General features: G+C 40.4%; 1 protein-coding gene across 1 annotated transcript in view; it reads right to left on the bottom strand.

Moving 5' to 3' along the window:
- Positions 1 to 16,106, bottom strand: part of phldb2b (pleckstrin homology-like domain, family B, member 2b) — a 39,416-nt gene extending 23,310 nt beyond the window's left edge. The window contains exons 1-5 of the mRNA XM_070927869.1: positions 15,826 to 16,106; positions 8,477 to 8,533; positions 8,145 to 8,268; positions 6,232 to 6,330; positions 5,517 to 5,600 (exon numbers count right to left, since the gene is read on the bottom strand). Coding sequence (XP_070783970.1) covers positions 5,517 to 5,600; positions 6,232 to 6,330; positions 8,145 to 8,268; positions 8,477 to 8,533; positions 15,826 to 15,858 — 397 coding nt within the window. The 5' untranslated portion in view covers positions 15,859 to 16,106. The remainder of the gene's footprint in view (positions 1 to 5,516; positions 5,601 to 6,231; positions 6,331 to 8,144; positions 8,269 to 8,476; positions 8,534 to 15,825) is intronic.
- Between the last annotated feature and the right edge of the window lie 406 nt (positions 16,107 to 16,512).

Here is a 16,512-nt window from a genome sequence, read left to right on the forward strand (position 1 = left end):
AAAAGGAGAGAGAAACACACACACGCAGGTCACCATGAAGGCTAGTGTGAGCAAGATCTAATAATATGTGTTTGTCATTGTCAGACATGAGTAATGTGTGTGTATATGTCTTCAAATGTTGTGCATGCTCTGTGTATCTGTGTTGTCTTGTAACAGTGTCTGCCTAATGACTCACAGTAACATTCAGTATTTAACAGCAAACACACAGGCATGGACACACACACACACACACACACACACATTGCCAGCAGTCAGCTCTTGTAAAAATCTAATTTCCTACCCTCAGTGGCCTCACCATGTGTCACCTTTAAAGTGGAGGGTAAAGTGTGTTGCCCTGATTTGTTCACAGCCCCCACCCTTCCCCTCTTTCTAATTTCCTCTCAGGACTCTTTAGCTAAGAAATAACTACTAGCTAATCCTTTCCTCCTTCTCATCTTCAGCATAAACAAACACTAGCTGTGTGTGTGATTGTAACAGAAAAAAAAGAAACAAATTGAAATTCAGAAAACAATGTTTTAAAACCTGATGATTCAACTTTTGTATTTCCTCACACACACCTGAATTATTATGGTTATAAAGACTGAACCTTTTCTTAATTCTATCCAATCAAAAAAAGTCTAATCTTAACTGCTTGCACACAAACTAAATTTAAGTCTGCTGTCCTAAATAACGTTCACAAAAACACACTCCCCTCTACACACACACACACACACACACACACAAAGACATACCGTCCACAACAAAACACGTTTAATCTCATTCACGTGTTTACTTGTTTACCAGCAAATTGAGTTTGCCTCCCATGTCGAAGCATGCGCCCCCCCCAACACACACACACACACACACACATATGGACAGACCCTCTCCAACAACAACAAAACTGGAAATTAGTCTGTATATACATTTATAGGATAATTTAAAGTTTGCAATCTACAAAGTCAGACCTCAGAGTCTTTGAGGACACAGATGTAAGAGCTGTATCACGTCTGGGGCCAATTTCTGTACCCATGTAGATCTGAGCGAACCAAACTTCACTCTTACCACAATGTTATGGGAGGGGAAACTCAAAACGGTTTCTCTATTTGGTTAACGTAAGTGGAGGAATTGCCAAATTGAGACTGTTAGGTTAGAATGAAAAATAAACCAATTACAAAGATCCCATGTCAATGAAACTCACTTACCTGCTCATTTGTCAGGTTTGTGCAAAGTAATAAACAATACTATAATTTTGAAACCCCATTTGTTTTATCAAAATGTATCAATTATTTGAATTATTTGAACTGCCGAATTTACTCATTCATGAAAGGATGCATACACACAAATGTCCCAGTGGGAGTGTAAATTGGCCTCAAAACCACAAATTAACCCTCTCTGGGGCACAAGGAGTCCAGCAGCAACATCATAAAAAACAGACTGGTCTTTCTCAGAGGAGTCGATGTAGATTAGTTCAGTCACTCACTCTCTCTCTCTCACACACAAAAACATTCACATGCATAAGCTGGCCCCTCACCAGAGGTTCATTAGATATCTTCTCTGTTCTATCTCAGATCTCATCCACCAAGCATCAACCCTTCGACCCACCCCGCTTCTCTAAAGCGAAGGAGTTACAGGCCTAGGGACAACCATGGGTGTAACTAACTAACATTTAATCTATCAGAAAGAAAAGAAATAAAGGTAAACATAAACACCATACAAATAGATAACAAATGTCATGTTTTTTCTGGTTTATAATGTAAGATTGGTTTAAAAAAGCCCAAATGTGCTTGAGGCAGGCAGAAGAAAGACTTGAATACAATAACATCCAGGACAATGAAGCAGGTTTTGTTTTCAGGTGTCAGGTATCCTGACCACTGGGCCTGTCTTCACAGCCATAGGCTAGTTCTCTTTGTCACATGCACTCAAACCAGTCTGTGAACTTGCCAGCTAATTTATGACCCTGAGGCATGCAAACCAATGATATTTCCATCAATAGAAGTGCAGGCAATACGCTACAACCAACAGGTTGTGATGGAACATGTGGCTGCAAATAAGAAATGTAACTTTCACCACTCAGTGGCTTTGATTGAGTAGCAACACTGATTCACACCTCCACTCCTGTTCAAACAATAGACCATGCAAAGCTGTGCTTTACAGTTTTTTTTTATAATCAAAACCATTTTAAAATAGCAAAAAGACAAAGTTAAAAAGAGCGTTGAGTTAAAAAATAAAAACAGATAGCCATCCGTTCAGTTTCAGCTTAGTGCAGTAGAATTTCCATTGATCTATAGTGACAGATGGGACTTTTTCAGTCCCATTAGTATTTCTGACGGCTTCTATTGCAGCCAATCAGATTGGCTTTTTCAAAAGGAAAATCAATAATATCAGCAGATAAGCAAATGCTGTTCATCCTGGCTGGTAAAATTAGCCTACTCTGCTCTTTAAAGTGTCAAATAAGACAAAGCTACAAACAAATACTACATTTTAAGATTGAGAACATTGTCCAACCTGTTCAAAGAGAACAGTGTGTTCATAAAACACATTAGAGAGGTAAGTAAGGTGAATCAGCCATCATTAGCATCACAGTGAGAGAGAAAGTAAAGAGTTAGGCTATCAAACACACTCACAACATATGCAGATTCCCCTGAGCACATACAGATAGAAAAACAAGTAATAACGGAAAGAAGTACAATAGACTATTTCATTCAGGAAACAATAGTAGGGTTTAAGTATGAAGTAGCTCAAAAAGGGTGCAGTCAAGTAAGGTAGAAGTGTGTCAAAACAGTGTCTAACTGTAACTAAATATAACGTTAACTACGGTGTTAGAAAAGCTAATAGAAATCCGTTACAAACCTTTTGAGTCCCATTCAGTGAAAACTTATGACGACAAGAAAACAAATTCTTCCTTTTAACGTCTAACAAATTGTCATGACAAGACCTCAGAAGAACTTCTCCTAGACAGGCAAAACCGAAACAACGTATTTTATATCTACACTCCTGCCGGTGCCCGTGTTGTTGTTTGCCTCCCTCCCCAGCGATGGGCCGCCTCCTCAGCCGTCTTCACTCCGTGTGGAAGAAAGTTCACTGATTTAGCATCCACAAGTCTGCGTCCGGACTGTACCAACTCGCGTTAAAAAAGGGGTAAAAGGCTCAGGATTTACGAGAGCAAACGATTTTAAGTACTGTTGACAAACACAGTATCATCATTGAACTTCATGGGCTCGAAATAGCAATAAAAATAGAAAACGTATGAGTTTAAGTAATAAAAAACATGTGTACACTAACAGCGTATAATGCCATTACCCCTATCTGTAGTTGGTAGGTTCAAAGGCTATTAGACGGTGAGGTATTTGGTAGACGCCCCCTCTGCCTTTCTTTGTCTACCTACCTATTCTACTTCTCCTTTCTTTGAAATAACCAGGACCAGTTTAGAGACTGACTTAAAAACCTCTTAAAACTGGTCATTTTATTCTATTTAAACGACAACCTAATTCATTTAAGAAGAAATTAATTTGACTGTTGAGACAAAACAACAATAGAGAAGCGGTAGGAGAGATATTTGAGGGTATGCCAGACTGACTGACCAGCTAAAGACAAGGTGGAAGAATTTGGAAAGGAAGGATTACACTGAAAAGCAAATAAGAAAAAATACTTTTTTAGAGAACTTTGCCCCCCAGCCTAAGTCAGGGGCAGGCTCTCCCACTGTTTCTTGTTTCTTTCAGACACTTTGTCATCTGCAAGCATTTTCAACACAACATGAACCCATTGACAGCTACTCTGTCTTTTATCATGTGAGCAGATTGTGTATATGAGACAGAGAGAGACAGCGCTTTTATTAGAGCAGCTGTGTTTTGTTCAGCAGCTTGATTTGCATTTGCTTCAGACCAGTGGGAATGCTGGGAGATTGAATTCTGTACCCAAACTCCACTGAAAAGTGAACTGACATGCAGAAATAGATGTTATCTGATTAATAGTGTTTGTAAGCACTAGAAAGAAGAAGAAGAAGAAGAAGAAGAAGAGAGCCTACAGTAGTCATAATGCTTGTTTGTCATTGTTGTTAATGGCGCACAATGATTTTAATTGTCACAATTGCTGTTGTTATGAACTATTTATTACTATTCAAGTGACATCCAGCTGTTCCAGTGCATTAGGAGTGACGCTGCTGTGATTCCAGGTCAAGCTCCGAGTCCCAAATACAGAACAGATCACTTCCTAAACATAGCTAATCATCTCCAGACTGCCCTACAGTGTGTGTGTGTGTGTGTGTGTGTGTGTGTGTGTGTGTGTGTGTGTATATGTGTGTATATGTGTGTATATGTGTGTTTGTGTGTATGGTTAGACTAACTCAACCCAGAGCATCTGAGGCCAGTGGATATTCCTGAAAGATATCCGTTCTCTCTCTCTGTCTCCATAATTTTCCAAACCATGCCCTTTTGACTTGTTTTTAACCCCTTTTTCTCTTTCAGTCCTTTTCTCCACCCCTGCTGCTTCACAATGCCCTGGTCGGTCTTGTGTGTGTGGACACACTGAAATGTTGTCAATATTTGAATCAGCCAGGCACAGTGGGAAGATAAATAGGCCTGTCAATATTTAACTTAAAATGGCCAGGCCACACAGGACACAATGAAAATGAGAAAAGCGTACACAGAAAGGAGGGACACATGGAGAAGGAAAAGCCAGTGTACTGCATGCAGGGAAAGGAAAAGGAACAGAGCGGAAATTGTTACAGAAGGAAAAAACAGTGAAACAGGGAGAGCTCTGCAACTGAGAAAATCCAGAAAAAGGGGAATTTGGGAGGAGAGAGAAGAAAAGAGAGGACCGACAGACAGACAAGAGATAAACAGATCAAGATACTGGCAGACAAAAAACAGACATGGACACGTGGGCAGGGAGATAAGAAAACAAATACATTCGAATTTTGGAGGCTACCCTGTATGTTTTACATGTTTTCTGCAGTCTCCTGTAACAGAATTTGATGAGTAGTATGTGCTCTGCAGTTGCTGGAAGCTCTGACTCACTAGAGCAGCTAGCTGTTCCAAACCACTACGAATTAAACCAAACCAGAGGTGCACACACATGCACTACATCATTCAAAACACATACACAAACATGTGTATATGCTCACACACACACACACAGGGATATACATTCATGTGAAAATACACACACACACACACACACACACACACACACACAGAAACGCTGTACACTCTGTCGTTTCCATGCAGCACGTAAGCACAATGTTAATAGTGCCCATATGACTCATACCCACACTGAAAGGAATGCAAGTTAACCAAACCACAAACTAACCCCTCACACACACACACACACACACACACAAACACAGGAGTTATGAAATACAGAAAGTATGCTCACTCTATGCAATCAAGCCAACTTTCACTCCACTTCTTTTATTGACCAATAGGTGGCAATACAGCACGTGTGTGTGGTGTGTGGTGTGTGTGTGGTGTGTGTGCAGGCCCTTCCTGAAAGCAAACTGAGCTATACCGTGTGTGTATGAGTGTGTGAGTACATCTTACCCTGTGTGAGTGGTGTGGGAACAGCGACCTGTACTCCATCCAGACTGCAGAGGTGGCCACAGGGGTCCAGGGTCACCACCCCTCCTGTGTTAAAGGTAATAAAGATGGGGGATCAGTCCAAAGTATTCACTATTCACATTTTGAACTGCAAATGCCTGTACTTACTCAAAAGTATTTCTTTGTTGAAAGATGACTCCTAACTACATTAACATTTTCAATCATAACACACACATAAAGCCAAGCTATTTCGATCTCCACAACGAAGCTCTGGTCTGAATTCTTAGCGTAGTAATTATATGGGATGTATCACACAGGGACACAAACAATGTCAGGAGTGTAATCAATCACTCGGCCTCTCCCTGTCTCTTCAAAGATCATTTTCTTTCATTCACACACTACACTGACAATGTATTGAAAGATATCCATCTTCATAGTTCACTCAATCCCATATTTATCTGTTGAAGTTTTGTTATAATAATCCACTTAAAACAAGACAAAAGATTTGGTTATTACTTACTGAGATGGTTGTTTTCATTAGATTCAGTAGTTTTAAACAAAAGATTTAAGATTATATGCTAAACTAATATTAAAAGCCTTGTTGGCAAAAAGAGACTTTTGCATCTTAGCAATGTTAAAAGATATTAAAATATAAGAGAACTGTGTTCATTCAGAGGCTTGGCAATATTCATTTTGTAGGAAGTGAGCTGACATCAACCTTCATTGATGATGAGACAGTGCTCTGCCTCGATGCCAGGCCCCTGGATAGTGATGTCTTGAGGAATTGGAGCATCTTCTCGGCCTATGCGGGTAACCCCTGGAACATCAAGCATGTGTGATCATCAGTAAATTCAAATATATAGAAAATGCATAATTATAATTTGGCTTGTCTCTGTGGAAACCTGCTTACTAATAGACAACATCTTAAGAAGTCAAATTTAAACTGATACAAAAATGCACGTCTTTTTGAACCATATGGGTGGTCTGTGATCCCCACTTTAAATTAATTTTAACTGGTTATTCTTCTTCAGTAGACACATTTTGGAGAAAAATAGACCCTCAGTTCTCCTGAAATGGCTTGTTCACATTTTTGGCATTCCTCACTGAAATGAAAGGACACGCTGAGCTGGGATATTATGAAAATGTGTGGCAATGTGGTAAGGGTTATGCAATGAGAAATAATAATACGAAATGTCACAATACTGACTTTAATGCCATCCACTGTGTAACACTGTGAAACATATTGTTAGTAAGTGGCTAAAATCACACTTAGCCTCAAATGAGAAATCAACCACTTTATCTACATTAGTGAGGACGTATGGCTCATTACAGTTAATAATTTGTCATATTGACTGCGGCTTCATTTAAGAAGTTAATCATTTAAAAGCTAGTGCAATTTTTCACTGCACTCTTGTCATGGCTGAGGGGAGGCAAAACAAAAAGTGTCTTTCTGTATTAGGAATATAATGAGAGCTTTGTGATCCACACAAGACATGTTAACTCTAATGTAAGTCAGTTTGTATTAGTATTCCATCCACTATCTGCAGGCTATTGAATTATAATCAGTTGTACAAGCGTTTCTCTCACTTTATCGTGTTGTAGATCTCTCTATCTTTGCTCCCATCTCTTTGCTATCATGTGCTTGGCCAACTAACTGGAATAATAATTAAGTAATGAATGTATGTATATGTGTGTGTGTGTGTGTGTGTGTGTGTGTGTGTGTGTGTGTGTGTGTGTACAAGAGATGGGGGGTGATTGAGGGAGAAGGAGTGCAAGAAACCTGTGGATGGCTGATGATAGAGAAACTAGAAATAACTAGAAATACATATGTCACCATAATCATCCTGTGTGTGTGTGTGTGTGTGTGTGTGTGTGTGTGTGTGTGTGCGCGCACACACAGTGCATCATGTGTGCCAATATTTGCAGGATGCAAAAAACAGCTTGAAGTGATTTGATTACGACTTCTCTAACGAACAGTGTGGATTTCAGTCTGTCAGTTTAATGGAATGGCTGCTTTCTCTCTGTTGTGGTAGACATGTAGTGTGAGTTATCTCTGTTTTATAGCTGTTTGCAGTCTGTTAGTGCAGGGTTGTCCTCATATTTGTATGGTTAACTGTAGGTTCATTTTCTTCCCACTGACAATAAAAATAAATAAGCATGAGAATGTAGTAACTCCTGTAAATATGTGTCATCAGTCCGAAGGAGCCCTGTGGGAGGAAACAGTACTGGCTCCTTGTCTTGACTTTATTGCGACCCAGCATAGAGTATCACTTTCCCCTATCACGCCCCCCCCCCCCCCCCCCCCCCCCCCATCACCTCTCCAGTAACCATGGAAATGAAGCAATGGGTGGGTGGGGAGAGGGCAGAAAAAGGGGAGAAGTAAAGCGGGGAAAAGCAGGGAAACAAAGCAATGAGAGAGGTATAAGGAGTGAAGAGAGGCGACTGTAAAGGTCTGGTTTCACCACAGGTGGCAGCTTTACATGACTTGTGAGAAATGACATCCATCTAAAAACTCCATGATCATGGGCAATGGGAAGGGAAGGTAGGGGAAGATAAATGGTTATTGTATGACCTGGTAATCCTAACCCATGGAGTATATGTTTCTATTCTGTACGTGTGTGTGTGTGTTACCTTCTTTCAGTGGCAGCAGGGTGATTGCCACACTCAGCCTCCCGCTGCCCAGGCTCACCAGATGAGGCGTGGCTGTCTGGACCTTCAGGCCCTTCCCTGTGTCAATCAGGTCCAGAGGTGGAGACTACAAGCATCAGTCAGAGTGGAAAGGTCATTCTCACACATAATCTATTTATTATTAGTATATTCTTCATTCTCGTAAGTCTAGAAAACACGGCCCCATGAAATGTTACCCTTAAAAGCATTCTGCAGAATGATCTTTTTTGTATTGATTTGGTCCTTTACCTTCAAATACAGGGTGTGTGTGTGTGTGTGTGTGTGTATTCTCACACCTTGGGTTCGACTGGAGACATCTGATCTGACTCTGGTTGGAACATCATCTCAGAGTCCTGCAGTAAAGATAGAGAGAAAGGAAAATCAGTTCAGATTGTATTTTATGTTCTGTTTTGAATCCTGTTTTTATGTTCAAATGTATATTATTCTGTTTCAGTATGAATTATTTCATAGGCCTGGTCTTCCTTGAAAATTAGATTTTAATCTCAATGAGACTTACCTGATTAAATGAAGGTTACATAGATAAACACACACTAACTGTCTATGCTGATAATGATAGTGTAATATTCTATACATGTAAGCAAACATGATATAGACATGCAAGAGTAGGGTCACACAAGTACGCAAATGATTATGCCCATACATAGCGACAAACACACACAAAGAAAAAAACAGCTGTGCATTGCAGCCCAGCTGCTGCCCCATGAGAGGAGCTCTCCGTGTGAAAGTGTTCCAAGGGGAAAACACCACTTAGGAGGAAAACACACACACACACACACACACACACACACACACAAAGCTGGTTTGCAGTGGGAAGAACTGGTAGAAATGTGCCATGACAACAGAGTTCCCACAACTTGTTAGTTATGGTCTGCCATTATACTGCCTGGCACTTTGAATTTGAAGTGTGTGTGTGTCACCCAACAAGCAGCAGAGCAAAATAACAGTGACACCCATCAGCTGCATGACCTGAACATCCAACATTCATTTTGGTAGCCCCCTGACCTCTCCAAGTGCCACCTTAGGGCCAACATTTTAATTTATATTCAAAAGATATAAAAATCTAACACATTGATGATGAAATTCATTGAGCTAAGTCATGCTCCCCAAAAGATGAGCCCTTTCCATTTTGGAAACTCCATAAGCTTCCCTTTTGTGCCACTGGTCAAGTGTCAACATATGTCATAATCTAAAAGGAAGACTGTGCTGATCACATTCATGCTCCAGAGGAAACAAACCCATTTGATTTTTGCTTTTTCATCAAGCATCCACGGCAGGACAAATATCAGAATTGTTTGTTTTGTCCAACACATGGTGGGGTGTAATAAACATTACAGCCTCTAGGGGCCACTAGTGGGGGCTATAGTGTGATGACTATTCTTATTTTGTATTAGATGAGAGTGGAGTCCAAGATAAAGAAAAAAATCAAGTCAACGTGATTTAAGGATGGGTGTAAGTATGAGGAAACTCTGATTTAGCAGGGCGGGATTAGACTGGCATTAGAGGAGGAGAATGATAAACTGTAAAGAGGAATGAAAACAGAGTGAGATAAAAGGAAAACAAAATCAGAAATGCCTCAAAAATGTGTGCATGTGTTTGAGTAAACACACTCAGATCCCGTGCCAAGGACAACCCCTGCTGTACCCTACAATTCAAAAAAGGAAAAACAGTCTACCTTCTATTTATGTGTGTATACACGCACACGCACATTCAAAGGCACATGCACACACACACACCCACATGGATGAGTGAAATGCTTCTCACCAAAGCAGCGATGATTACAGCATATGGGAAACCACCCCAACCACATTTCCTTTTCCACCTTCTGTCATCTCCTTCCTCTCTTCCTCTTCTCTCTCCTTGATATACTCCCCTTCCTCCATGTTATCCTGTAATAATCCTGTAATAATATACATTATCCACCTCACACAGTTTTCACCATTAGTTTATTTGTTTTCAATACTTTTTCCTTTCACCTTAAGTGCTCTCTTTAATTTCTTCAACAGTTTTCCCAACTCTCTCAACTTGTCTTCTCATCTCTCTGTCTTCTCTTCTTCCTCCTGTCTTTCCTTTAATTTCTTCTTGTTTTGTCCCATCCTCCAGGCAGGAGAGAAAGGAAAAGAGAGGAGAGTGAGATTAAAATTCCTTTTTAATCTCACTCTCCTCTCTTTTCCTTTCTCTCCTCCTATCACCAGCAGAGGAAGCGCAAACCAAAGTCAGCTCCAAACCACTTCCTCTAATTCAGCGCCAGCTTCCTCTCTGAGGTCACTTCCCTTGCTGCTTTGACACCCGTATTGCCTTCAAACACACACACACACTTGCTATTCTTCGCAATTCAGCCACCCTTGTAACCCCTATGCACACACAAACATTCACAAATAAAGTCACACATCAGCTCTTTTTGTTATCACATGAAGTTGTGAGGCCCCACATTCCATAGATTTTTTTTCATCACTGGTGTCGACAAAGCAAACACATGGTGTATGATGGCAACATCATCTGGACAAATGCATAGGTGCTACAGAGACCAGATGAAAAAGGAGGTCATATACTTTCCAACCTCCTTGACTCTCCCCTTCCATTACATACACGCGTAGTTTCTCTTTTTTACTCCATCGTTCCTCCTTATTGAATCTCTGTCGCTCTTTTTTCCCCCATAGCCCCCATTCTTCTTTTTTCACCAGGTGAGCTCCAGTCAGGGCAGGTCAAGACAAGTCTTTGGCCTTGTTGTGCTCTAGTTTAAGCAGAGCAGTAAGGTGTGTCAACCCCCCACCCCCCATCCTCCCCCTCTAGATTTTCAGATTTCTGGTATCCTGAGGGGTCTCCACAATCTCCAATCACCAAACCTGATGCTATCAGGGCCTCTGGTCTAGAGAGCTCAAGTATGAGATTACTGGATGGTCTAGGAATTTGCAGGTTTAAAGAAACTTGTAAACACACAGATTGTAGGGTGTACTTGTGAAGACATTTGCTGTTATTTACCTAACCTTTAAAGCTGCTCTAATAACTAAAATACAATGTCTTAATATTGATAATGGATGAAGCTGAATATCATTAATCCCCATAAAACCCATTGAGAGTAAGGAAAGCCACACACCACAGCCATTCATGCACATGAATCTGGTCTCATTCACTGAAGCAACACAAGCATTTTAGCATACTGTCAGTCTACAAACCAAAGAGCAAGGACTTCTTTCAAACTTGCAATTTTGTACTGATGTACTAAACAATCAAACTAAATACAAAAACACATACAACATCTTCTATCACAACGCAATGCAAATGTAGGCATTCTTTGAAATATAGGTCATTAATGAGAACAATATAAGGCAGACTGAGGAAAGTAAACTTTCATCACAAACTAACTCCTGGAATGGAATGATATGATAAACTGGGAAAGATTTCAAAGCTAAATATTTCACCAGATTTAGGATTAAAGCATTAGATAATTGACGATACAGCTAAAACCACATCATAAATACACAATGTTTTTAAAATCACAAGTAAGTGGAAGTGCATGTGCACACAATCAGTGTTTGATCCCATCTGTAGAACAGCTGAGTCTCCTCAAAATGCTCTGTTTGCCCTGCGTCTGGAGACAGAGATGGCGATAGAGAGAAGCAGAGAGAAATATGTGGTGAGGGGAAAAAAGAGAGAGTGATGGAAGATGGAGAGAGGACTCATAAAACCAGGAGGACTGATCCAGCATGCTCAGTGTGTTTCATCTCATCCTTTTATTTTCTTCATCCTCTGCTTTCATCCCTCTGTCGAGTTCCTCCTCCTCTTCTATTTCCTCTACATCTGTTTCGTCTTTCTCTCTGTTTCAGTTACCTTCTGCCTTGTTGTTGCTGTCTGTTTCTGTTGCAGTCTACATTCTCATAACCACATCTCAGGACAAAATCTAATTGTTGTCAATGTCACTGAGTTGGAACAGATCATTTTGTTATTGCATTAGTTGGGATCACTTGCATGTGTGTGTGCGTTTTTATAGAACAAAAATCAAAAACAGCAAGCCCATGAATGTGTAAAATATCCATTTGTTTTCTTCACTTTTACACATTGCTATTTTACTGTTAGCTCTTGGATTAAAGCTTCAATATGGCAGTTTTTCAGATAAAAATGAAGATAGGCTAATTAATGCATTATTTGTCTGTAACTGTCTGAATGTGCATACTGAATCCTCTCATTTGCAATGCTTGAAATGTTCAAGATATTGTGGGTATGTTGGAGTTGTGAGCTCAGTTTAGCTTTTAAGACAAGGGTACCAACATCAACAACAATGTCAGAAAGCAGAAAGCAAAGAAGAGTGCAACATGCAATGGATCTATCATCAGGATTGGCTTCTACTTTCAATGCAGATATTAAATGTTGGCCATCTGCTTCTTTGGTGCATGTGGCTGCTTTATTGAAGTAGCTTACATTGGCCTCAGGCTAGGGGATGTTTTAAGGCAGGCAGCTCCTCAAGATGATGGTTATGGGCTGGGCTATAAACTTGACCAACTAATAGAGATGAGGGTGGCAGTAATGATAGATTTAGCTGCAGTCAAGGTGACTGTTAAGCTGGCTGTAAAAATTTGGCTGGTTTCATACGCAAAAGACTCTTTTGCAAAAACAAAACAGCACCGCATGAGTTCCAGACTTGACTACATTACAGGCTGGAATAGTTACTTCTGGCTGAATATGTTAGATTGCAGACACAGAAAGCTTTTTTTTATTATTATTTCCGGTTTTGATTGCATCTTTTTCCATTTATTTGCAACATGGCCAACTCCTAACAAAATAACTTAATGGCTATTACACAAGCAATGATTTCCAAAATGCTGGTTTTGGGAATGTTTTGCATATATTTGGTTTTGGAAACAGCTGTGATGTAGTACGAAATATGTGGTCATAGTGTATAAATTAAGTTAATGTGCTTAATATCTGTGTATTGTATAATGTTCAGGTGCATGTTTGGGTGTCATCTAGGTGGCTTGCATCGTGCATGTCATTGCCTTGATTCCTCAGTAATCCCATTACCCAAACTCTCAGAATAACACAATGCTCTTCAAAATGTGACTAAATGGAGTCACTTGTCTTCTTCACAAGTCTTCTTCTTTCTTCTCATTTGCTCTCAGTGCCATCTCTGTCCATTTAGTTTTGACTAATACCTGTATCTTGTTTAAAAATGTTGTCTTCCCACCTGGTTTCCTCTCTCACGCTGCTCGTGTGTTTCATCTGCTATTGAAGCATTAAGCTCTGTGTCTTTGCCCGTTTCTCTGCTTCGCCTAGTTGCACTCCTCTCTCCATCCCTCTGTCACTCACTAACATCCCCTCCCCTTACATTCCAGCGTGACCCTCTCCTCCTCCCACCTGACAAAGCCGGCATTGTATCGCAGATGCTGTTTAATATGGAGTCCCTCTCTCTGTGTCCCTCATATAGAACAACTCGTAGGGCTAAACGGGGTTATCTTCCTTCCTCTTCACTGCAATCTATGTTTTGTGTGCGATAATGTCTTCAACAGAACTTTAATCAGTTTAATATATGCCTTACGCATGCACACACACCATAGACGTCAACATTCCCACACACACAACACACACACAAGCTTGCAGGTTATCCTTTTGGACATTAAATATTGTTCTTCTCTGTCACTGGTCCATAAACATTCTTAAATTTACTTCAACGTGAGTGGGTGAATGGTGAAAACTCTGCCAGCCGATTAACACAACTTGACCTTGAACCCCTGCTAAAACACAACAAACATCCATCAGCATTGTTCTCCAACTCAAACTTTCTCACACTGCTATAAGCGCTTTTTCTTTTTTTGTTTTCATTTACCGAAATGCAAGATCCTCACAGGAAAGAAAGCCCATTGTTATCGCAGCAGACTCAAAGTTGGAGGAAATCTAGCTTGAATTTCTATCGAGGGTGTGTGTGTCTTTGGAAAAGCCCAGATTACCTTCACTGCCATATGCAGGGGATCAACTAATGTTTGGGTTTCTGAAGGGGGCCGGATATGACAGAGAGACAAGGAGGGACAGTGAACTGGTAGACAGACCCACATTAGTAACAAAGCTCACGGGGTGAAATCAACTGTGACGGCTGGATAGAAAAGAAAAGAGGAAGGCAGAAAGATAGACTTTGAGATAACAAGAGAAACAAACTAAATGTGTGTGGGGGACGTAGGGGGACAAAAGAAAAGGAAATGGATAAAAAACACAGAGATGAAGGAAAAGAGATTAATGATTAATGTTTCCCCAAGTTGCACCACTGGCCTCAAAACAAAATGTGACCACAGACAGCATCTCTATGCAAACGTTTTTTACAGTTTCAGGCTGACATATAGCTGGTAAACACACAAATACTGTGGAAGGAATCCTGAAATGGATATATTGACAACAGAGTAGAAATATAATTCACTTATCCTTTCAAGTGCTGTATTGTGTTTATGTGCACATACATCATAATGTTTGCGGTCTGGTATGGGTCTAGTAGCTGATAACAGTTTTGGCATATTGAGTCCTCGTGACTGAACAGTTGCATCCTCCTGGTTTCCACATCATGGCCAGAGCCAATTTGACAGGTATAATGGTTTTACCATTAGCTTAGCATTCTGATGGCGGTATTGCTGTAATTAAAACCACATGTCGAGATTTAAACTTGTAGTTTGTAGTTTGAATTCGTCTAATATCTCTGATGTAACACTCTCTATGTTAAAATTTCACTATTCTAAAGATAACTAAAGACATAGATGTGTCTCTGTCTGGGTAAAGCGCTGTGGTTGGACCCACAAAAGACAAATCCACAATCTAATACATACAGAGCCATAGCATAAAACTTGTTTCCACATAACTGACAGGACCAACTCCACATGACCCAAGTATGACATTGTGTATTATTTCCTCACTGAGAAGTCAAAGGTAATAAGACGTCAGATCAGTTTAGGTACACAGCGCCCAATTTAATGCCACCCTTTTACACATATTCACATACCACGAGCATACTCTTCAGGCATACTTAGAAATCTGACATGTTAAAGAGGTGGGATGAGGTAAGACAAACATTTCTGATGTTAACCCTTAGTCTGGTTTCATAAATTTCTTAAAAATGTCTTCATAAATTGTGCCATGGACTGATATATCAGGAATATTCTGTTTATTTGTGACAAATGTGGGATGAGGCTTGCTCTAATTCACACAGCAGCATACAATATCCTTCATACCATTCATAACCAGTCAATCCTCTTCTAGGCCTTATAATACTCACTACTGACCATGGTGGTATTTTTAATAGATGGCAATGGTATGTATACATCTTAAATAATTATATACTTATAATACGCCTCTATTTCTGTACTGTGGACTTTTAATCAGTAGCCCAGAAACAAACAAAACTGTCCCTGTTTTTCATTTGCTGAGAACAAAATCCGGAATTAAAGTCGGATAAGATTCAGCTTATCTTTGAACACCTCACTTCAGAGACAAACACTGTAAGGAAATCTCTGAGCTGAGGATTAAACATTAGTGGCTGTTGAAACCAACTCCATGAAAGAGTCTACATCAACTTCCCAATTGAGCAACACATATTTGGATAATAAAAAAAATGGGAATGTCTGTAATTTTCCCCATTTACAAACGCGCTTACCATAAACGAAGCCGGACTGGCCACTTCTGTCATCGTGCAGAAAAAGACGCAGCTGCTCCAAGAACCAGAAAACTCTCGGAAATAATCTGTCACGTCTCCCTCTGTTGTGATCACAGTCTCTGTCTTGACAGCAAATACATTCCCCGCGCAGCATGGGCAACCTGTGGATGTCTAGGAAGGACTTTTAATCCTCTGTCACATTCACACACACACACACACGCACACAGGAACACACACTCCAAACGTACACAAACGTAAAAAGCCGGCGGCTGCAGCCAATTGCGACGTGTGGAGGAATGCAGCAACAGCTGGAAGTGAAGCTGGAGAAGGAACAAGGGGAGGGAGTCTCTCTCTCTCTCTCTCTCTCTCTCTCTCTCTCTCTCTCTCTCTCTCAAACACAGACACACACACAGAGCATAATGTGCAGGTGTTAACACACCACCTACACTTGACCTCTCATTCATTCTCACTGGCTAAAAGTGTGTGTGTGTGTGTGTGTGTGTGAGAGAGAGAGAGAGAGAGAGAGAGAGAGAGAGAGAGACATTCTGTCAGACCTACTTGGCAGTAATGATAAGAGACCGCGATAAGAAGCATGTTTGGCTAATGATATTACAACAGGAATGCAGTCTAGTCTCCCTTCACAGGACACAATCCAGTCCTAATACTGTAGGTTTTGAATTATTCAGT

This window comes from Enoplosus armatus, chromosome 21 (genome assembly GCF_043641665.1).
Source record: "Enoplosus armatus isolate fEnoArm2 chromosome 21, fEnoArm2.hap1, whole genome shotgun sequence".
NCBI classification, from domain to species: domain Eukaryota; kingdom Metazoa; phylum Chordata; class Actinopteri; order Centrarchiformes; family Enoplosidae; genus Enoplosus; species Enoplosus armatus.